This window comes from Chlamydotis macqueenii, chromosome 18 (assembly GCF_036417535.1).
Source record: "Chlamydotis macqueenii isolate bChlMac1 chromosome 18, bChlMac1.mat, whole genome shotgun sequence".
NCBI classification, from domain to species: Eukaryota; Metazoa; Chordata; class Aves; order Otidiformes; family Otididae; genus Chlamydotis; species Chlamydotis macqueenii.
The window spans coordinates 829,587-851,675 of record NC_141573.1 but is presented as its reverse complement, the minus strand read 5'-3'; the positions used below and the strand labels follow the sequence as shown (position 1 = coordinate 851,675).

General features: G+C 60.9%; 3 protein-coding genes across 3 annotated transcripts in view; 1 reads left to right on the top strand and 2 right to left on the bottom strand.

The window, feature by feature from the left end:
- Positions 1-4,321: 4,321 nt before the first annotated feature.
- Positions 4,322-8,357, bottom strand: CBX2 (chromobox 2). Its single transcript, XM_086762711.1, has 5 exons — positions 8,286-8,357; positions 8,164-8,207; positions 7,751-7,816; positions 6,150-6,219; positions 4,322-5,703 (listed from the first exon to the last, which is right to left on the bottom strand). Exons 1-5 carry the CDS (start codon positions 8,355-8,357, stop codon positions 4,351-4,353), a joined length of 1,605 nt encoding a protein of 534 aa, XP_086618837.1. The 3' UTR covers positions 4,322-4,350.
- Positions 8,358-9,426: 1,069 nt separating this feature from the next.
- The window catches only part of RBFOX3 (RNA binding fox-1 homolog 3), a 140,975-nt gene continuing 128,312 nt past the window's right edge, over positions 9,427-22,089 (top strand). Inside the window, exon 1 of the mRNA XM_086762722.1 lies at positions 9,427-9,530. The gene's annotated coding sequence lies outside the window, so the exon portion shown is untranslated. The remainder of the gene's footprint in view (positions 9,531-22,089) is intronic.
- On the bottom strand, positions 15,082-19,870 carry ENPP7 (ectonucleotide pyrophosphatase/phosphodiesterase 7). Its single transcript, XM_086762642.1, has 5 exons — positions 19,630-19,870; positions 17,795-17,940; positions 16,347-16,967; positions 15,581-15,794; positions 15,082-15,170 (listed from the first exon to the last, which is right to left on the bottom strand). Exons 1-5 carry the CDS (start codon positions 19,868-19,870, stop codon positions 15,082-15,084), a joined length of 1,311 nt encoding a protein of 436 aa, XP_086618768.1.

Genomic DNA, 22,089 nt, shown 5'->3' with positions numbered 1-22,089 from the left:
CTTTCCGTTACCTGAGGCAAGCGCAGCGGAGCCCGGCGGACCGGTAGGAGCTGGGACCGGGGAGGGTCGCGTCCTGCCCGGACCGTCGAGGTGGGGGCGGAGGGTCTCCGGGTCCCCCCAGCCTCGCCCCTCCCGGGGGCCCGGCTGTAGCCCGAGGCGGGGGTGGGAGTACGGCGCCCCGGGGGCGGGGGGAACGCGGTTTCGCAAAGCGGCGGCAGCGCCGGGCCCAGGCCGTGCCCGGGAGTGGGGAGCTGGGCTCCCCCCGGAGCAGTGACCACACCAGGCGGAAAAGTTTAAAAAAATATTTATTGATACACTAAAAAAGAGCAGTGAAAAACTTATACAAAACCAAAACCCAACCCAGAACCCACCCGCAATAACCATCTCCTAGTGTTTTCCGGCAAATAAATTAAAAGCAGCCTGGAGGTGGGGGGGCTCCGCGGGCGCCAGTGTCCAGAACCGGGGAGAACGCCCGCGCCGCTCGGGGAGGGGACCCCCGCCTGGGGGGCTGGGCCCCCCTGCTCCACAAAGCCCGCGCGCTTTCCCAGGGCAACAACATCTCCGACTTTTGTTCTCGGAAAATAAAAGCAAACAAACAGCTGTAGTTTAAAGCAATTATAAGTGTCATACAGGAACGATTTGGCTCTCTCTTTAATTAAAACATACAAATCAGAGCAGTGACTGGCACAAGTTACAAGAACAATTGTTTGCTTTCACCCATCCCTCAATTTCTGTCAGTAAAATCCTTCTCCCTGGCTCTGGAGCCCTTCACACCCAGCTCAGAAACTCAGAGCGAACCGAACGCCCTGAGCCATCCCCCTCCCTCCACAAACTCCAGGTTTTTGTTTTTTTTTTTTTTGGTAGAAAAAAATATATATAAAAATAGACTAAGTTCTAGGGAAGATGGCTGAATTGGCCACCTCTTCCAGTCCAATGGAAAACAACAAGTATACTTAACCAGATTATGCCTGGAGAAAATATCCATTCAATACACAAATGCTGCAGGACTTTCCACATCGGAAACCCCTTAGAAAATGCCAAGTGACAAACCGTTAATTGGCTGTTTGACACACAGCTGAACACTCAACCCATAGCAGCAAACTTAAAAAAAAAAAAAAAAAAAAAAAAAGGAGGAAAAAAGAGAAAAAAAAAAAAGGTAGACCTTGAATACTAATGGCACTGACTGGTGAGCAGGGTCCGCAGCGGCGCTCAGCCTGACCACAAAAGACGGCAGTGAATCACTCGCGGACTGTGCCTTTGGGAGGCAAACCCCACCGCAGCCGCGCGCGCGCACCCCAGCGCGGCCGGGAGAGCGATCCTGCAACGCGAGGTGGGGAAGGGGATGGGAAGGAGCGCAGGATGAGAGGAAGGTCAGAAAAACTTCTGGATTATCATTGTCACCATCCACAGACCTTTGGAATTGAACAGCGGGTGAGCAAAAGGCACAATAGCGAGTGGCGACGGCAGGGCCCTGCCACCACCGGGAGGGGACACGCTGGGGCCAGGCAAGCGATGGAGCACAGCCGCTCGCCATGGGACGCGTGTTCCCTGCCAGTCTTTGCCCGGCCGGGAGGCAGGAGCAGGCCCCCGCGCGGAGAAACACATTTGAGCCTCGAGGGGGCTCTGGAGGAAGCAGGAGGCGGGTGCAGTGCCCACTGCCGTGGTTCATCTCCTGCACCCTCTGCGACGCGTGGTGCCCAAACCCTTCTCAGAGCATCCTTGGAGCTTCTCCCCCTTAGGGACGCCAGCTCCGCATCCTATTGCTCTGGGCGAGAGCATCCTCGCTGGGCTGGCTCGCTCCGGGTGAGCATCCCTTGGGTACCCTCTGCGCTGCAGCAGGGCTCCACATGGCGGCTGAGCATCCCGCTGGGGACCAGGGCACCTTGGTGTCACGGCCGTCCCTGGGACCCTGCCACCAGCCCGCTTTGCATAGGCACAAACCCGTCACGGAACCGGCGTGGCAGACAGGGCTGAGACGAGGACGGTCGGAAAGGCACATTGTCGTTGAGTTTGGATTTGCAAAGGCCAAGTGGCAAACATTTGGTGTGCAGGGAAGAGCGTCACCCTGTGCTCCCTGATTCCTTGATTCTTCTCCCAAAACGCTCAGAACCCCAGCACAAAAGCAGAGACTGTGCCCGAGCATCCGTTCCTGCCGGCGCAGGCTCACGTTTCCTCAGACTGCTCAGAGCAATGGTGGCTTGTTTGGCAAAGTTAAAGACGAAAAGGTGAACAACCCAGACTGGGACATTTTGGCCTCGTGGAGCTCGACGGAATCACCCCCACAGCCATCGCTCCCGCCTCTCCCTGGGCCCTTTGCCCGGCAGAGCCCGCGCAGGGCTCCTGCTGCCAGGCGTTGACATGCTGCTCTCAGCTCTGTAATGCAACGACCTCAACGCCACGGCCGAGAGGGCGGCTGGGGATCCGATCCAAAAGCCGAGCACCCCTGGAGCGTGCCCCAGCGGAGGCTGCTGCGTGGGACCCTCCACCTGTCCCTCGAACAACCGGGCAGCGCGTGCAGCCGCGCCAGCGTGTCGTTTCACCTGAGAACCGTGGTGCCAGAGGCGGCCAACACAACTGCCGTGGGCTGATGTGGTGGGGGGTCAGCAGTACCTGTGCCCCCAGTTTGGTCCCTTTCTCTCTGCGCTCCCGTGTGTGACGACGGGGCAAGTGTCCCCGCCTGCGGCAGATCAGTCCCCTCGATGGGTGACCCCCGAGCCGTGCCTGTCCATGCCGCCCCCAGCAGCCACTCTGGAGATGCTGGCGGGACAGCGCTTTGGGATGCCTCCTCCCCACACACCCAGACCTGGCAGACGGCGACGGCAGGCTTCCGATCTGCTCTGGGAAAGGAGTTCAGCATTAACGGAACTGGAACGACCTCGAACGCTACTAAACTCTGCCTGAACTCCTGCTGCCAATTTTGCCTTGTAACAGTAACCTACAGGGAGAAAGGCCTCCGTACAAAAGCCATTATCGGTTGCCATCAGAAGCCAAAACGAACGCCCCGGCTGCTGGCACAGGATGGTGAAATGAAGGTGACCGGCTGCCGCAGGCCCTCAGGAACAGCGGAGTGAGACACGCGCTGCCTGGCCCTGCGCCGTCTCCCTCTCTGCTCCAGACCACCCGAGCAGGGTCCCCGACCAGCTCCTGACCCTGCGGCTGGAGGAAGCCGTGGGTGATCAGCGCCATTCAAACCCGGGGAACGCTCACTCGCCCCCGGCGCTGCTGTTCGGCCAAACTCCAGCAGCGACCCCGCGGATGCCTGGCAGTCCGAGTGCCAACCCGCCTGCCACCGGGAGGATCCGCGTGTTCTGCAAGGCTTCAAAAACATCCCCCAGCCCGGACCCTGTGAGAGCCTGGCGCTGCTGCGCGGGAGGGGAGAGGCTGCTGATGCTGGGGCAAGGTGGAGGAGCAGCGCTGGGGATCCCTGGGAAGCACAACGATTCGGGCTTCGCTTTCCTCTGAAAGTCAAGTCACTGCGAAGAAGCCAGCGGCTCTCGCCAAGGCAGGACCTGCCCTGGGCGGTGAGGAGATGCCCGCTGCCCGCCTCCCTCGCTCTGAGAGCGGCACCTTCGCCCGACTCATCAGTGGCACCCAGGATTCAGCCTTCCCTAGACTGGGTGTATTCCCCTCCCTCAAAAGGAGAAAAAAAAAAAAAAAAAAGGATTCTTTCTTAATTAAAAATGTAAACAATATTTCCCTATCGGCTGGAAACCACGACAGAAGCGTTGTGGATTTCACCGTCATTGGACGTGACCTTGCCCAGGGGGGTGCTGGGCTGAGCGTACCCTGAAAAGCCCCCAGATGCAGCCACTCCCCAGCAGCCCCCCGGGGCTGGGAGCAGCGGCTGCCTCATTTGGATTGATTTGCGGTTCCCCTCGGCTCACAGACAGATTCACGGGAGCCCAGAGGAAAGAAAAGGCTCTTTTCCTCTCCCTAGCGTACGCCTGGCCCATCGCAGCTCCGCGCCCTCTCCCTGCTGCCAGAGCGCCGCGGACCTTGCAATCTGCCGCGTGATGCTGGAGAGCAAAGAAACCCGCGCGGAGAGAAGCCTGGCTCTAAACCTGCCAGCCCGCCCAGCCGGCAGCACCGGCACCCCTGCTCCCGGAGAATGGCAGCGGCCTCCTCCGCTTGGGGCACCGGCTCCGGAGAGGATGGAGGAAAGCCGGGAGGGATCCACCAAACCGCTGGCCGTTCAGAGCGGGTTTCACCGCGTCTTCCTCGAGCCTCTCCGGACACGAGTCCCAGCAGGTCTCATGTGTTCGTTTGAAGAAAGAAAAACCTGATGGAAGGACTGGGCAAAGCTGAGGGAGAGGCTGAAGGACCCTTCTCCCTCCTCGTGTGCTCCCGGGCTCAGTATTGCCGGAGGTTGAAGAACCCGACGCTGGTGGGGGACTCCTTGACCGTCACTGTGATCAGGTTAGCAGTGACATCGGTGACGAAGACGTGCTCGATCAGGCTGCGGGTGGGTTTCCAGTCTTGGCTGGTCTGGATAGAGACAGACATATTCTGGCCCATGCCTGGGAAGGAAGCCGAATCCCGGTCCGAATCCGAGCTGGTCTCATCGCCCGTGCTCACTTCGGAAAGGGCGGCCGCCTTGCGGCTCTCCGCGACTGCATGCCCCTCCTGTGTGCCGGCTGTGCTGCTTTTGGCCGAGTCTCTGTCGCCTGCCCGGTGGTGTGCCTGCTTCTCGCTCTTGCCACCATCTCCCCCCGAGAGCGTGCCAGCGCCGGCAGCATTCAACCCGGCACCCGCCGTGCTGCCCTTCACGCTGGTGGCACCCGCGCTCGCCGCCGTGCTGCCGCCGGAGCCTTTGGACAGGGCGCTGCAAAGGTGGCGAGGGAGGCTGCTCCCGCCGGGCACACCTGGCCCGTTTTTGACGCTCTGCAGGTTCAGAGCTTGGAGGTTCAGCTCCTGACTGGAGGCCGGCTGGCTGCCGGCTCCGGACGAGCTTGCCGGCATCTTGCCACCGTTGTGCAGCGTTTGGCCTCCCGCGGCAAACCCCAATTTCTGGTCCCCTCCAGCACCGCTGCTAGGAGCCTTGGCAGTCTTGGGTCCCTGCGTACTCGGCCCAAGCTCCCCGGATCCCTTCTGGTTCCTCATTTTTAAGTCCAGCCCTAAGCTGCTCTTACCGGAGGCCTGGGACTTCAGCGCCAGCCGGCTCAGGGGCGAGGTCTCTGCCAAGTTCTGGCTCTGGGACATCCGGTTCATGTAGTGCACGATGGAGCTCTGCCAGCTGATGGCCCGGTTCGGGCTCGCGGAGCCACTCTTCATCATGTTGGGCAGGCTTTCTGCCGACGAAGCCCCCGAGCCGAGCCCAGCCAAGGCGCCCGGCGCGTCCTTCAGCACAGCCATGCCCGAGCCCTGCGAGCCATGCTGGGGCTGCAGCTTCCCCATCAGCTTGGCGCTACCGCCCGCCTCCTTCCGGGACGTTTTCAGCACCTTTGGCAGGTTCACAGTCCTTCGAGCCGCTTTCTGCTCTGGGGGAAGAGGTTTCCGCCCACGCTTCTTCCTGGAAGCGTCCTTCATGTCGGGCTTCGCCACCAGGATCTGAGCCTTCTTCTGCGGCACCGGGTGAGTCTCTCTGCCACGGGGACCTCTCTTTGCTTCCAGGTCACTCTCGTCCTCTTCATCAGAGGAGGAGGAAGAGGAGGATGTGGAGGAAGAGGAGCTACTTGACTTAGATTTTGCAGGCATCTCTGGTTCCTGCGAAGCAATGAAGACAGACGGGGAAAGAGTCAACACAGACTTTCAAAGAACCGTTATGAGCACTGCAAATCCCCAGCGGTGCCTGGCCAGGTGCCTTGGGCACACAGGGGCGCTTTCCCCATGTTAGCTGATCTGCTCGTCCTCTACTTCAAAATGTGTCAGAGAGCACAGGACAAACCCGACCAGGCTCAAATACCAGGCGGGACCCTGATCTTCTGCCTCCTCCTACGCCATCGCGGTGACGACGAGACATCCTCCTCGCAGGCATCCCCATCGACCCACCCAGCTCCAGCATCTTCCAAGCCCTCACCCGGGCTCTGCAGGCGTCACTGTGTCCCCACCGCCCTCCAGAGCCCCAGCATCCACCACACCCTGCGCTGCTGCCTCCGAAGAGCAGAGCCCCTCCAGCGCCATCGTGGCCATGGATTTCCACCACCACTCACCACGTGTTTCCTGGGCCTGCCCCTAGGCCGCTTCCCCCTCTTCCGATTCTGCACTTCTTTTTCATGTTCCCTGAAAAAGCAACGATTAAGGACAATGTTTGCAGGGAAGAAAAAAAAAATCTACCCAACATCACCCTGGTCCCTTTCCCTCTCATTAAACCCCTTTGCCCGGGATGCTGTAGGCTCAGCTCCTGTCCCGGCGCCTGAGCAGCGGCTGGGAGGGCTCCTTATCGTCCTCTGACGATCTTACAGGCTCCCAGCACATCACCTTCTCAACTCACGCTGTTAGGGCACAGCACACTGAAATGCAGTCAGAGCCTCAGGAACCAAACAGAAACCAGGGACTGGTGCGGTTCAGCCTCCCCCACGTGGCACCCGGACCCCTTACCCTGCGGGACTGGCACCGGGCACTGGGAGGCTCAAGCCATGGATGCGATTCAGTGCAAGAAAAAGAACCACAAAGTGAGGGAAGGGTTGTAAGAACAGCGGCCTCGGAACGCAGGCAGCTGTCGGGACACGGGGGTATACAGCCAGCTCAGCAGCAGGCGCCTGCCCCGATTTACTGGAGGAGAGGGGAAAGAGAACCTCCCTTGCATCCAGCATGGCACTGAACTGCAGGGGTGGCTGAAAGAGCCACCAAACTGCTCCCAGGGCCAAAATCCTTTGCCATGCGGGTCCTTCCCGCTGATTCTCCCAATCCCGGTCTCTTTGTCCCACTGGTGCCGGTCACAGGCCTTCCAGAGGGAGGCACTGGGTTTTGTAAAGCCGCTCCTGAGAGCGGCTCTCTGCTCTGCTGGCGCCCGGGGGAACTGAGACGCCGGGCAGTGACGGGAGTTTGTCCCTGCGTGTCCCGCTAACATCCCACAGCAAGCAGCGGCCGGCGATGGGCCACACGGCGTTACCCATCCGGGCTCTTCCCGCGGTCAGATTTGCAGTGACCGTCCGGGGAATGGTTTCAGGTCCCTATGCTGTCTTGCAGTCCTCTGTTTAAAAAAGCCAGCGTTAAGCTGTAATACTTATGGTTAATTAAACACCGTGCCGTCTGCGCTAGCCACCAGATTCCATTCTTGAAAAAATGGATCCAGAAATGAGCTCTAATTAAATCCTATCATAAACTTTAATGATTTTTATTAATATGGAGCCAAAATATCTGGCAGCGCTGTGTGTACCGTAGCCAGCTGGCTACTTTTGCACCTCGGTGCGTGACTCCGGGTGCGTACGAGCTGCAGAACGACTGCTGGCCCCGCTCAGCCTGGGCAGTAGCCCTGGCCCTGACAGACGACACCATTTTCTCCCACACTTCCTCGCCCACTCATTGCTGTGCCCTCCAGTACAGCTTGGTGCCCCCCGAGCCCACCGTTGCCCCCCCGATGGGACCCAGAGCCAAAGGTCTGGGCCGGGCGCTGCCGCGTTCCGGTCACACGACCAGGGCGCGCAGCGGGCCCGGGATTCTTGGTGTTTGTGCGGGGCGAGGTGTGCTAGGTGGCCCTGAGCCCTGGGGGCGAACAAAAGGGCCGGCCTCGGCCTGCCGCCCCGCCGCGCGGCCGGTTCGACGTGAAGGGACTTTCTCGGTCGCCCGCAGACCTCCCGCGTTTGCTCACTTCTTTTGGAAGGCGAGGAGCAGCCTCGGGTCGAGGATGTTCTCCTCGGGCTCCCAGCTGTTGTGCCTGCAAAAGAGAGGGACGGGGCAGAAGCGGGGGCCGGCACCCCCCCGCCTCCGCCACCGGCGGGTTCACCGGAGGACAAACGGGGCACCCCCGGACCCGGGGGGGGGGGTCGGAGAAGTGAGGCGAGCCCCGCACATCCCGGGGGGTCCGGATTCGGATCAGGGGAAGGGTGCCGGGGGGTTGGGGGGCTCCGGCGGGGGCGGGGGGGGGAGCGGAGCCCCACGCGGCGGCGGGGAGGGCCGGGCCGCGCTTATTTGTAAACAAAAGGAGCGGCCCGACCCGAACAAAAGCGGGCGGCAGCTGGGTGTCCCGCACCGCCCCGCAGCGCGCCCCGCACCCCCGCTCACTTGGAGGACCAGCCCCGCCACTTGACCAGGTACTCCAGCTTGCCCTGCGGAGAGAGACGGGGAGAGGGGCGTTAGGGGGGCGCGGGACGGGGGGCGCGGGGCGCGGGCGCGGCGGGTCCCACCTTGCGGAGCCGCTTGCTGAGGATGCACTCGGCGGCGAAGACCTGCTCGCCCACGCTGCTCAGCTCCTCCATGGCCCCGGCCCCGCGCACGCACGCACAAGGGGAGCCCCCCGCGCCCCCCCCCATCCCATCCCAGCCCCGCGCGCGCGCGCGCCCCCGGCGCGAGGTGGGGCGGGGAGGAGGGGTGGGGATGTGGGGAGGGTGGGGAGAGCTCCCCAAATTCCCCGCTGGCCAATGGGGAGCGGAGGGCGGGGCGCGGCGCGGGGGGGAGGCATTGTCTGCTCGCGACCCCGCCCCTTCCTGCCCGCGCCGGGGGGCGGAGGGGGGGCGGCTGCTGCCCGGCCCGAGCGGGGACAATGGGGCCGAGGCCGGTGCTTTGTTCCCTCGGGGCGCGGGGCCGGCGCGGGCTGCGGGACTCGGCAGCGTGGGAGGGGCTCGGCAGCGTGGGGAGGGGGGGTAGCGGCTGCGGGATGCGGAATTCAGTAGCGTGGAGGGGGGGCGGCTGCAGCATGCGAGACTCGGCAGCGTCGGGGGGATCCCGACAATGTGGAGGGGGTCCGGCTGCGGAACGCGGGGCTCGGCAGCGTGCGGGGGGCTCGGCTGCGGGGTGCAGTGCCCCCCAGCCCGGCCCTGCGGGGCTCGGTGCCGGCACGGTTCCCGCAGTCCCCCGCCCGCGCAGCTGGGGTCCCTGCCGGGGACAAAGCAGCTCCCGGGGGCCGGCCCGGGGCCGGGGGGCAGCCCCCACGCAGCCCCCGGGGGTCGGAGCGGACGGCAGCGGCGCGGTTTTGGTTCTGACCCGGTTTGTTGTGACGGAATAAAGTGTGTTTCGTTGTGTTAATAACCATCGCGCGGTGCCGGCTCACGCGCTCAGCGCCAGGTACAGCCCGGCCCGCCGTCGCCGCCACGCCACCGGACGCGCGGTGGCACCGAACGTGTGGCGGTACCGGCTACGCCGCGGCACCGCGCGCCGTCGGGGCGTGAAGGCGGCGTGAGGAGCTTCCCCAGCGCGGCGGTGGGCGTGGAGCGCCGGAATATGGTGCTTCGCAGGCACGGAAGGAGATGAGTCAGCACCGCGGGGAGTTCGCAGCCGCGGGCCCGCAGCCCGCCGTTAGCCGTGCCGCAGCCGGAGCGAGGTGAATTCCCGCAGCCCCGGCGCCCGCAGCGCGCAGCGACCGAGCGGGAGCCGGACGGGCGATGGGGCCCCCTGCGCGGGGCCTCGCGCGAACCCCGGCGGTGCCGTGTCCGGTAAGCGATGCCGGGCTCAGAGCGGCGTTCTGAGCTGCGGGCTGGCGGCCGCCTCGCTGCTGGGGAGCCCCTGCATGAGGGAAGGGGAAAGCAGCGGCTTCGCCACCGGCGCGGGGCTGGTTGGGGTCCGCAGCACGCTGCGTGTGCCTGGGGTGCCGGGTCAGTGCTGGGTAGCTGCCCGAGGTCGAGCGCTATCACGGTTTATCGTTTTATATTTTACAATCACCGCGGTTGTTCGCTGGCCAGGAGGACTGTTAGAAGCAGGTTTTTTTTTTTTTTTTAACCAAAGGTGACAGAGAAAGGCAACCCGGCTCTGCACTTTTTCTTTCTTTTGTTGACCTTTTGTCTGCTCTGCTCTTTGCGTGCAGCGCATCTTAAATTTTAGTAAAAAAACGTGGGTGACTTTCCGTCCCAGCGTCATGAGCCGTGTGCGCGCACAATACGGCATTCACGGCGGTGAGCGAGTGACCAGCGTGCGGGGCGAGCAGCGCGTGGGGCTCTGGCTCACGGGTGCTGAGCGATCAACACCCTGGGAAACAAGCCCCGCTTTGGAGAAGGTTGGGTGCACTGACCTGCCCGCTGTCCCTTGGTGCCGGTGTTCCCGAGCATCCTGTGAGGATGCAGGCGTGGAACGGCTGACCCCCGTTTCTTTAACGCTGTTCTAATTCCTGCTCACGCCTCCGTGCCAACAGGGACCCGAGTCCCCTCCGCCTGTCTGGGGGAAAAGGGCTGTGCTGCTCCAGGGACTGGAATTCTCCTTTATATCCCCGGGGATTTACTGGGAACCAGTCCTGGTCAGCACCTGGGCCACGGCGGGCTCCGTGCTTTCTGCCAGTTCTCCCCAGTTTGGAGGTGCTGGTTATTTCACGCAGTTTGGAAGCTGTGTGCGCTGGCCGGGGCAGAGCGGGTGTTTCCTTGGCGTGCTGAGCGCACCAAGGCCTGGCTGTCGTCCATTCCGGGGTGGCAGCTTCCTCAGGCTGAGCGCAGGTTTCCCATTATTTGATGTCTTTAATGGACCCCTGTGCTTAAATGAAAACTCTCCCTTTTTCTCAGAAAAGAGAAAGGAAAAGCAAGAAAATAAATCACTCTAAGTATTAAAAAAAGCCTGAACTCATGGCTTTGAAGATTTACGAAAACAGGAAGTGAATTAAAAAATCCTACATTTGTTTATATGTTAAAATCTCGTGAGCTGTTACGCTGCCATTCAGATCTTTTGCCCTTGGGCTCAGCAGTAGCACAAGGATCTTGCGGGAAGCATGGCTGCCTGCCCCTTCCCGGTGCCGGCCCAGCATTGCCTGGCTTTCCCCTTGGCATTTCGGGATGTTTAGTGACGGGGAAAAAAAATTAAATTGTCCGTGAGTGCCGTTGGCCACTGCCTCTCTGCCTTCTGCTGCTGGCTCCGGCTGCCCCGGGAAGGGCAGGGACGGCGTCATCCCATGAGGGACCGAGGGCACGGAGGGCTGGGGCTGTGAAGGGAAAGCCCGGGGCACTTACAGGTCCTGGCGCAGTGCGATGTCCACTTGGTGCTGAGGGGATCGGCCCAGCGACGGCTCTTCCCTGGGCACTGCCGGCCGGAGCCACGGCCGAGGCTGCGGCACAGCTCCCTGGGCAGGGGCAGGAGGGGACGCCCGCCCGCGGCTGCTGGAGCTGTGTCTCTGCCTGTGAACGCCTTGGGGCTGAACTCCGCGCTCTCCATCCCTGATGTCACCTTCCCAGAGAAACTTGGGAACGCACGGTAACTAGCTTGGCTACGGGAGAGCTGGAGAGGGGCTTTTGACAAGGGCCTGTAGTGACAGGACGGGGGAATGGCCTTAAACTGGGAGAGGAAAGGTTTAGATGGGATGGAAGGGAGAAACCCTTCCCTGTGAGGGAGGTGAGGCTGTGGATGCCCCATTCCTGGCAGTGTTCAAGGCCAGGTCGGACGGGGCTGTGGGTGACTTGGTCTGGTGGAAAGTGTCCCTGCCCGGAGTGGGGGGCTGGAACGTGGTGGTCTTTAAGGTCCCTTCCAGCCCAAACTGTTCCGTGATTCCCCAGATCCGGCTGAGCTACGTGACAGTGGAGACAATAAACCCAGCAGCTGCTGAGAAAACCTTTGACATCTTAAAAATGAGACTCAGACTCCTGAGCTGAGCTGGTGGAATGCAATTTTGTAGCTCTTCCCAAGTATGCCAGGCATCCCAGGAATGCCAGGTATCCTGCGTTAGCAGGGGGCTGTTGGAGGAAGGTGTTCACCCCGAGACCAGGCCTTCTCGATGAAACCAGGGATGCTTCCGGCGGGACAGACGGTTTGGACCACGCGCGTCAGGCAGGGCTGCGGGACCGGGAGCTTCGTACCGGCAGCGGGGGACATGTCCGCTCCCCAGGCACTCGCAGGGCAAAGAGCCCTGGCTGCGGGGGTGCAGGGTGGGAGTCAGGGCTGTGGCTGCTTCCCCGGGGCGCTCGGCCTCTGCCGTTGTGCCTGGACCCACCAGGAAGAAGGAGCACAGGATGGGTGCCCGGCGCTTCCCTCCAGCGCTGTGGGCTCGCGGCTTTCCGGGCTCAGGGTTGACAGTGCTAAGGCTTGCAGGACGGAGCGACCAGCGAGCGCCGTGTCCGGGCCCGTGGCTGCGGGCGGGAATTGCGGGGGCATGCGCCATCCCCAGACCGTGCAGTTTGAGAGGCGGCAGTTTTCCTGCAAACCGGGTGTGCCATAAATAAGTACACGTACGTGTGTGTTTGCTGTTCGGTTTCCATCTTGGAGCAGCTGGGACCCCTGGGTAGCAGGCGTCTTTCTAGTGTGGGAAAAAGAAAGGGAAGCAAATGGTGTGGAAACGCATAGCAAATTGGGATGCAATGCAGAGCGGGGCTCTCCCTGCTGCGTGACCCCCAGCCCCGGAGGGGGCGGTGGGCAATGAATTGCTCGGGAATGGGAGGGCGGGGGGAGCGCGGCGCTCGGCGGAGCGGGGATCTCGGCTGAGCCCAGCGTGCGTGGGGCTGCGACTGCGTCCACCAGCACAAACCAGTGCTGGGTTTGCCAGCAGGGCCAGGCAGGGCTTTGTCTGTCGGGCAAACGTTTGGTGGAAGTTGTGGCGAAAGATGTGACGGGAAGGGCTGGGAAAGGACAGGCAAAATTTGACAGGGGCTCCTGGATTCCAGGGTTCGCCTAGGGAGAGGCTGGGGCGGAGGCTGGCCCGGGCTGGGGAGCAGGGGGTGGGCAGCCGGTTGGGGCTGTCACAGCTCTGCGTGTCTGTGGCGTTAAACCTCCGCCGTCGTTCCGGGGCTGCGTTGTCAAAGGGAGGGAAGGACAGGAAGGTTTAGGGCCGAGTGTGATGTCTCCGGGGCATCACTTGGAGCTGCCCCCATGCCCCGCCGGTGCCGGGCTCTCCCGGGGGCACCGGGCGGTGAGAGTGGCTCGGGAGCCGCTGCCTGCCGGGACTGCAGCGGCTGGAGCAGGAGCAAGGGCCGGTGCTGGCAGATTTGTCAGACGTGGGTGATGAGCGCTGCGGGCTCTGACTGCCAGGGCCTCGGGGACAGCAGCTCCGCAACCGAGCCGGCCGCCCCGTCCGTAAAACGGGCCCAGTTGTGCTGCCTGGTGCGGAAAGCCCCAAGGTCGCCAGCGGGGTCAGCGGGACAGTTGTGATGCGCTATTATTATTAATATTATTTTAGATAGTATTTGCGGTGCTGACCCATGGGGGTCCCCGTGCAGAGCCTCCGTGGTGTCTGCTGCCAGGCTGACCCCCCCACCCCCAGCACCGTTTCAAGCCAAACATTTTCTTCCTGTTTTTCGGAGTGGAGCATGCGTCTCTTGTTTCATCTGGTTGGGTGATGCAGGGAAGGCAGCGCGAGCGGGTCTCTATGGCAACATGTTTATGGAGCCCCTGAGCTGAGGCACAGGGCTGGGGGAGGCACTTCAGTGTCTGGGCTGGGGTCCGGGGCAGCCGCCACGCCAACGCCCGGCTGGATGGGCAGGGACCCGGGCTGCGGGACGGGGGTGGCCTGCTCCCCGCCCCCTGAGCCCCAGCCTGGCTGAGGGGTCCTGGGCTGTTCCCTGCAGAGAGAAGTTTGGCCTCGTACGAGGGCCTTTCACGGCCTTTCATCAGCCCCGCTGCGGAGCGAGGACCGGACAGGTGGCACAAGCCAGCACCAGCTCTGCGTGGCCCTGGGCTCGGGGACCGCGGGGCTGGGTGTTTGCTTTGAGCTGGGGCATCCTGGCCGTGCCACTGCCGTGTCCCCTGTCTCTCCAAAACACATCAAGGATGAATGTCCCGCTCCAAGAGCTCCCAGGGGCTGAGGCAGGGCTGCAGATGGGTTGAGTCTCACGAGTGCTGCTGTGGAGCAGCGCAGCCAGGGCCCATCCTGCCTGCGGGTTTTGAGCTCGGGGGCAGGTAGGGGGGTATTTCCCATTTTTCTGACAGCCACAAGGGACAGAAAATTTTGGTCAGACAAGTAGAACGGTGCTCAGGGCACCCAGGGCTCTCAGGGCAGGGGCTGGAAGCACTGGTTGACTTTGGGATCCCTCCGAGGCGCCGGGGTCGGGTGGCTGCCGCTGCCGGAGCAGAGCCGGTTCTCCCAGCACTGCCGCAGCCAGCCCAGCCCTGCAGCCGGCAGAAACGAGCTGGGTGAGAGCACAGCAGCGTTTGCAGGAGGCTCCCTCAGAACTCGGGTACGCTTTTAATTGCTTTAGGTGCTCAACAGGTGTTCACTGTCCCAAACGGAGCCGGAGTTGTGCCTCGAGCAGGCGGGGAAGTCGGGGTAGCCTCGTCCAGGTCAGGCTGGGCATTGGTGCCAGCTTCCACAGCAGCACATCCCGGTGTGCGCCCCAAGGCTTGGGACAGGCATCCCCCCTCGGGACTTGGTCATTCTGCAGGAGCGTGGATCAGTAATTTGGGGACGTTTGGGGAGCTCTGTACAATTCTCTGAAGCTGGGACTGGTTGTCTTCACGAGATGCGTCCTTCTTCATCTGGCCATGCATTTCTGGTAGAGCTGCCTGGAACTCGGAGCTGCCAAAACAGGAGAGCACAGCGCTGCTGTTACACATTTCACCTGCATGCAGCCTGTGGATATCGGTTTGGGGAGCGCAGTGCTGGAAAAGCCAGGAAATTAAATTGAGAATTACTTGTCCTGATGGGTCTCCAGGCAGATATGCACAGTGAGGGCAAGCAAAAAACTTATGTCCTTATTTCTCTTGCAGTCGCACCCAGGCACACGCAGAGCCACAAGTGATGAAGCGTTCACCCCGATGCTGACGCAGCCGCCCTCCTGCCCAGAGCCAGCTGCATGCTGGGGCCAGAACACGGCGGGATGGTTGGGCAGTGGGGGGCAGGAGGCTGGAGAGGTGCCCAGCCCCTCTTTCCAGCCCAGCAAATGCCCTGGGTGGTGTCAGCGCTTGACCCGGGCGGTGAAAACCCAGGGTCCCTCAGCTTGGGGTGCGCGGGGTCCACTGTGCCCCGCCGGGAGCGGCTGGTGGGTGATGCTCAGTGCAGGGCATCTTGGACCGAGAGCAGATGCGGCGCGTGCGTGCGTGGACGAGAGCGGTTCCAGGGATCTGGGTGAGCCGGTTACCTGCGGGTTAGGGTGTTCCTCCCCGGCATCCCAGAACCAGAGCGATTCCCAGCATCGCCAGCAGCTGCTTGGCAGGAGGGCAAAGAGTGCTCGACCCTGCAGCGTAGGGAGAAGGAGGTCAGCGGCGCCCTTCCCCGGGCAGCCCGGGGTGCGGGGGCTGTGCGGGGGATCCGCCCGCGGTGACGCTGTGCAGGTCTCAGCGAACCGGGGTTGGGGGGGGGTGCGGGGACCTTGGCTTTGCCCTCGGGCGCGTTCGGACACCGCTACAGTGAGGCCCTCCCGGCTGCCGAGTGCGGGGGCTGGGAGCTGCGGGGGGGCGGGGGGGGGGCGGCGCAGCGGGCGGGGGTCGGGGACACGGGGTGGGGGGGTGCCGGGCGGTGGCGGGAGGGGTTGCGGGCGGCTACCGCCAGGTGTCGCTGTTCCCGCGAGAATCCCGGTGGTCGCGGCGCTCTGGGCGCTCCCGGCGGTGCCGGTGGTCGCGGTGGTCTCGGCGGTGCCGGGCTCACGCAGCATGGCCTTGGTGGGCTCCAGGGAGCCGTCGTGGGGCTCGGGGGTGATGGCCAGCAGTTGGCAGAGCAGCGCGTAGACGTGGACGCTCTCGAAGGGCTCGACCTCCAGGCCGCGGCGGAAGGCTGGCCCCGCGGCGCGGAAGATGGTTTTCATGTTCATGGCCGCGTTGTCAAAGCCGTGCTCGCCTTTGTTGAACTGCACCTTGTATCGCTGAAAGAGAGAGAGCCCCTGGGTGCCCCCGGCCCCGGCAGCGCTGCCGGCTGCCCCCGTGCCCCGGCGCCCCGCTGCCGCCCGCCCGCCCCAGGGTTGATGGTCTGTTGGGTGTCGTTGGGGTGTTGAATTGATCTAAGGATGTCAAACTTCGCCGGAGTGGAGGGTGCTGCTCGGACGCGGCTCTCGAGCAGTTGCACCTTGCAGGCTCCGTCCCTAAACGGCAGCACACCCGAATTTTGTTGTGCTGAGGAGCTTCGCGAGGGAAAGCTGCTTGCTGGCTTTGGCTTCGGGCTTTCCCTGAGTGCCAGGCTAGCAGCGGATCCTGCAGCCAATAGTTTGTGTTCACTCAGTTCCTGCTCCAAGACCTCTGGACCGCTTTTCATCTTGACAGCGGAGAAGGTCTTTACACAAAGAGCTGGAATTTCCAACTGTTTGTAGGGAGACCAGTCAACATGAGGGCTGGGTAGGTACTGGGGTGCCACGAGAAGGGCAGGAGGAGAGAGGCAGATCCCCAAAAGACAGCGAGAGATGTCCGCGCGTATGTCTTACCCCATGGATCACGTATCCTGGATCGCCGTACAGCAGGAGTGGGGTGATCCGGGGATGGTTGGCGTAGTGGAATCTCTTCGGAAAGTCTTCTTTCTTGTACACGTGTAAGTTTGGGTGGGCATTTTTTAGGACCGAATACACGTGCTCTAATTTTCCCTCTTTTGGCACCAGTAGTCCATTTGGTCCGTAATCTAAGAGTTCGAACTGGATATCTTGGAACGTGAAGTTCTCTACTGTCCTGATGTGAATCTCGTTGGTCTTTATGACCGTCTCCATGCCATGGTCGGACGTGATGATGAGGTTGAGCTTTGATTCCAAGCCGCTTTCCCGGATACGCTGCCTCAAGTAACCGATGGTTCTGTCCACCTGCTTGATCATGTTCTTCCTCTGCGTGGATTCAGGGCCGTACTTGTGTCCTGCCGAGTCCGGCTCCCCGAAGTAGAGGGCGATGAAGTCCAGGTTGTTCACCGTGAACCATTCCATGGCGGTGTCAATGTTCTCTCTCCAGTTGGTTTCATTGCTGTAGTTGAACAAGAGGGGCTCCACCAACTTCATGTTCACTTCTTCCCCTTGATACTTTGCTCTTCCTCCGGGGAAATAGATAGAGCCCGTCTTCAAACCCTGTTAGTGGAGACATGGCGTAAACTCACCTGCCCTCGCTCTGCAGTGTCTCTCCGTCCGTCAGTGCAAATACATACCGATGCGGTTAGGTCATTCAGCCCCCTGATGTCTACCTCTGCCTCTAATGAGGCTTTCTTACTCATTGCCAATTAAAAGTGATTAATGGAAAGCACTGTCCTTCCCAGAACTCCTGCACGCTGGTTTTCTCACTGTGTCGGTGACACTAGTTACAACTGTGGGAACAGAGACCCGTTTGTACCTTGCACGGACCGTCCGGCTCTTGACCGTCACGACGTGAGGGTGCGTTTTACTGCAATCATGAGCGCTCACCCTGGAGTCAGCGGGGCTGGTTTGGCAGGTGAATACAGGCAAAAGTATTTATCTTGGGCCAGGTCTCGGGTCCTGCCTCAAAGCCAGGTTCAAAGCCTGCTGGGACAGCCTTGCTCAGTGAAGAGGGGACCAGCTCCTGCCGCTGCCGCCCAAACGGTCCTGGGTGAGGCTGCGGGACTGGGGTTTGTGCCTTGGAGCGCACGAACGCTCATGAGCTCGCTAAGGAATCCCAGGAAAAGGATAACCTGTTTTACTAATGTCTCAATGAAGCTGAAATGCATCTATTATTTTTTGGTATTTTTAACAGAATGATCGTAATTATTCCTGCCCATGTGGGGGGATTTCATTTTTTTTCTGGTCTAATTAGCCGGTCGGTTGCAGTGATGCTGTTAGCTCGTGGCCACTAGAGATCGTGGCTTGCGCATGGCTTTCGCCACAGCCGTGCAGGCAGGAGGGGTCTGGGGGGTGTGCGGGTGGGAGGGGGCCGCGGCACTGGCCTGTCGCTGCGCGGTGATCCAGATGGGCAGGCTGCCGTTGTCCCACCAGCTGTCCACGCCTTGCGTGCTGTGGTAGGGCAGCTTCTGGCCCGTGCTGGTGTTGAACCACATGTTGTGAATCACGCCGTGGTTCTCCAGGTACCTCCCTGTCAGGAGAGAGGGGCAAGGTGGGGGTCAGCGGGGCTGCGGCCAGGGGGGGTCTTGGCCCCGTGCTGGCCGTGGGCTGGCCCCGGGTCAGTGAGGAGCTTCTCCCCCTCGTGCCCCGTCCCAGCTCTCCCTTTGCCTCCCGCCTCCCCCCGCCCCGCACATGTGGGTTCCCAGGGCAGGGAGCGAGATGCTGGGGGGATGCTGGCTCCTCAGGCGGGTGGGGTGATCCCAGGGACACCCCGTTACCCCACATTTAACCAATTGCTTTGGTGTTCCGCTTTCTCTGCTGTTCACAACCGATGAGGCCAGCGCGCAGCAGGAGTTCCCGTTAGGAGTGAAGGACTCGCACGTTTTACTGTCACGTCCCATGCTGGTTTTGTTATTCTGGTCCTGAAGACTGCACAGTAACTTCTGCACAATATCCTGTCCTCCGCTGTACTGACAGCGCCTCCCTGCCTCTTCTCGCCAGCAGATTTCATTAGCATGTCCCACTCTTTTATGCCAAGGTTGTGAATGCAAATCTTAAATAAGGTTGGCTCCAAAATCGATTCTCCAGGAATTCCCCTGGTGCCCTCCCTCCATCTTGACAATCTCCTCTCAGCATCACCTGCCGTCCTCTTCCCTGCAGCCCACGTTGGAGAATCTGTACTAATCTTCGTCTTCTCCGTCTTAACTAATGATTTCCTGCGTGGCACCGTATCAAATACATTCCTAAGTCCAGAATCCCCCTCGTCTAAAAAATCATTTATCTTATCGAAGGAGGCTATCGGGTGGGTCTGCTGCGGTTCACCTCTGATAGATACGGGCTCAGGTCTGTCCCTCTCTGCAGCTGTTGCCTTGTCTCTCACTGACCGGGGACTCTGGATTAGGAGAATATTGTATGGGATGTTATTTTGTGTCTGTGCCTGTGTAATTACATTTGTTTGCAATGTTGAAGTTGTGCTGTACTCAAATATGTACACAGATTAGAGGCTATCGATGTCCGTCACCTCTCCAGTGTAAATAATGCGGGTGTGCTAATAAAACCAGGGAGGATGCTGCTGTGAGACGCTAATTTGTGCCGGAACTTAGCACTAGTGAATAAAGTAAAGGAAGCCTTCGGCTGCATGAACTGTACTTTAATCTTTGTTTTGTGATAGGGAAGGATAAGTAAACTTTAATTGCAGGCTATCCTGTAACAAAAGAGAAGGAAATGTCTCGAGACACTGACAAAAAGCTGCGAGAGCAGACCGGGAGGAGACCCCAGAGCCTGCGAGCAGGGCTGGGTGAGCACAAGTGCCATCAGGGAATCAGGGACCTACAGAGACGCGAAATCCAGCGACAACCGACAGGCACCCAGCCCGAGCTGCGGATCGCGTGCACTGGGAATAAATCTATACAAAAGGGTTGATCTGGTCTGTTATTCAAGCGGAACGTAGGGATGAGCCCTGTTGGGGTGGCCTCTGCGTCACTCCTACCATGGTCTGGGTGGTGGCTGCACAATTCCTATAACACCTGGTGCGTTTACCTCTGGTAAATGCGGGTTCGGTTCCACCCCTTCCTGCAGCTATTGCCTGGTCTCTGTTCTAAAGCTTCGTGTGCTGCTGAGGCTGGGTGGCTGCGTGACTCCGTGACCTTCGCTGGCGCCTAAGCCTTAAATTTGCCCTTCCCCAGCCTGCCCCCCGTGCTCGGGGCCGGCGGGCACTCACCGGTCAGCAGTGTGAAGTGGCATGGGCTGGTGATGGTGATAAAGGCAGGAGTCATGTACCGCGCCTTCACCCCCTCCGCAGCCATGGCGTCCAGGTTGGGGGTGTCCACATCCTGGTCGTAGTTCCACCGAAAGCCGTCGAAGGACACCAAGAGGAGTTTGTTGCGGCTGGATACCTGCCGCACGGGGACGCATCCCGCTAAAGAGAGGGCAGCAAACAGGAACGCCGGTGAAGTGAACATCTTCACACCCTTGAACCGAGTGCCCCAGACATCCCGGGAGCTCGCATTAATACCTATGGGCTGGGACTAAGGTCAGCCCTTATCTAATCTCGCAGTTGCTGAGCAGGTGCATGGCACTTCGTATCAGACTGAGCCCCTCTGGTTTTTGTCTAAGCTGAAGCTTAGATTTCCTTCGGAGACAAACACCAAATCTGCCTCCTCCATCGCTGGTGTCCAATGGTATTTCAGAACCCGTGACTGGGAAGAGTTGCTCATGGAGGCTCCTTGCGCAGGCAGCCTGTGCCCCTGCACTGCCCCGTCCCCCAGCGCCACCCTCCACCCCGTGCTGGCTCCCTGCAGCCCGTTGCGGTGTTCCTGCCGCACTCCTGGCTTTTGGGACCCTGCCCTTTGGTCAGCAGCTCCGCTTCAAAAGGCAACTCAGCCCCTCCCAAGGCCGCCCGTCCTCCTCGAGAGGGGTGCTCAGAGGCTCAGAGAGGAGCTCGATTTCCCTGAGGTTCCCGAGTGTGGCTCTGGAGCTACGTGCTGGGGAAGGAGTCTCTGTCCTGGATCCTGGCTGTGCCAGAAACCCCCAGAGATGCGCCAGAGGATGAGTCCAGCGTGGAAGCCCCATGTCCCACCAGCCTGGCTCTCGCTGCTCGGGCTGTGCTGCTCGCAGATGGGTGATCCTCATCCGCTCGTACGCGGCTGAGCTTCTCCATATCAGCATCCCACTTTATCAATATCTGTTGGTTTTATGACTTCTTTGGGGTTTAATCATTGCTGACGACACATTTCTCAGCAAAATGGAGTTTAAGGCTTTTGTAGCCTTATCTAACAGAGGCTGACTGGGTTCCCCAGGGTCTGAACTCTCAACCTTTGTGTCATTGCTCATCTCCCTCTGCTCAGGTTCCACATTTATTCCTTGGTGCTTTGCTTCCTAGTTGTCCAGCCATCCCCTCCCTTGCTGAGCATGGCCGTCTCCAGTGCTTCCCCAGTCCTGTCTGGGGTCACTCCTTGGCTGGACAGACGAGTCTCATGCATGTGCCATGGTTCACCCTTCCTGGCCCACGACAGTTTCTGTGTAAACCTGAGCATCCCCGTGTATTCCCATCGGGACGGATTCCTCAGGATGCATCAAGTCTCAGCCGCCTCTTCCCCCGTGCTTGTGTTTCCGAGGTGTGACATGGGAGAATGGCACAAGGACACTACGGGAGGATCCCCGCTGGAGATCTCACAGCCGACACAAGCCAGGAGCGCAGCCTTGGGCGCTCTGTTTGTACAGGGGAAACGAGCCCACGCTGTGGCGGGATGGAGCCCGCTGGGCCCCGGGCTGAGCCCTCCTCCTGCTAACGGAGAGCAAGAGGTGGGCGTTGGTCTGACGGCAGCCCAAGGGGAAATCCCTTTGCTGGGAGCTGGGGCTGTGGGGCTGCGTGGGGCTGTGCTGGGTTTGGCCAGGCTGGAGTGGAGCGGTTGCTCTGCTGGGGTCACGTCTGTCCGTCGCAGTAGCTGCTGCGTGTCTGGGGAGCGGAGAGGAGCTGCTGCCGGGCAGCGCGCTCTGCCAGCCCCGGCACTGCATGTCGCTCCGGAACCGTTCTGTTGTCAGCATTTGCTGCCCTGGGTCTGATTCTGTCCTTTCAGCGAGGACAGAGGGGCCTGCCAGGCACCGAGGGTTTAAAGGGCTCCCATGATAAAGATGTTATTGCCTGCCAAGCTCAGGGAACATCCTAAATACCCGGCGTTGTTCTGCAATGGGTCGCTGAGTCCCCATGCCACTGCTCACGGCACAGGGGAAGGTCCCGATAACTTATCACATTCATCAGCTCTGCTGGGAGGGAAGAGGCTGGAGAGGAGGAAGCACTGCTCTAATCTCGGAGGAATATTTAATAGCAGGAGTGTCCCAAGGCCCATTTTGATATTCGGTATCTGAGGAGCATGAGGCACAGATAAAGAACACCACCTTTGGCCACCCTGCCTGGGGACGCTGCCGATCTCCAGTTAAAAAGGCTGATGCGGTTGATCCCGCACCAGGGGAAGGGGCTGGAAAGTAGAAATGGCGAGCACAGAGACGTCATCCAGCAGTGGCACTGCCTTGTTTGTCTGAGATGTGCTGCTCGGGGGCCCAGCCTGTTTCCAGCCTTTGCAAAACCCGATGTGCTGAGCACCCTTGGGTGAAACCCCAGCTTCCCTGTGGCGTGTGAATGGGCATGGGCAGCGCTGGGCAGCTGTGGGGCTTGCTGCTG

Bases quoted from the DNA above. Each gene is read 5' to 3' on its own strand.
- ENPP7 (XM_086762642.1), bottom strand. From the start codon at position 19,870: ATGTTCACTTCACCGGCGTTCCTGTTTGCTGCCCTCTCTTTAGCGGGA. The intron at 16,968-17,794 runs GCCAGTGCCGCG...CTCCACTAACAG, and splicing joins GGATCACCGCGCAGCGACAG to GGTTTGAAGACGGGCTCTAT. The intron at 15,795-16,346 runs GTAAGACATACG...TCTCTCTTTCAG, and splicing joins CAGGATACGTGATCCATGGG to CGATACAAGGTGCAGTTCAA.
- CBX2 (XM_086762711.1), bottom strand. From the start codon at position 8,357: ATGGAGGAGCTGAGCAGCGTGGGCGAGCAGGTCTTCGCCGCCGAGTGC. The intron at 7,817-8,163 runs GTGAGCGGGGGT...TCTCTTTTGCAG, and splicing joins TGGCGGGGCTGGTCCTCCAA to GCACAACAGCTGGGAGCCCG. The intron at 5,704-6,149 runs GTGAGTGGTGGT...ATTGCTTCGCAG, and splicing joins GCAGGCCCAGGAAACACGTG to GAACCAGAGATGCCTGCAAA.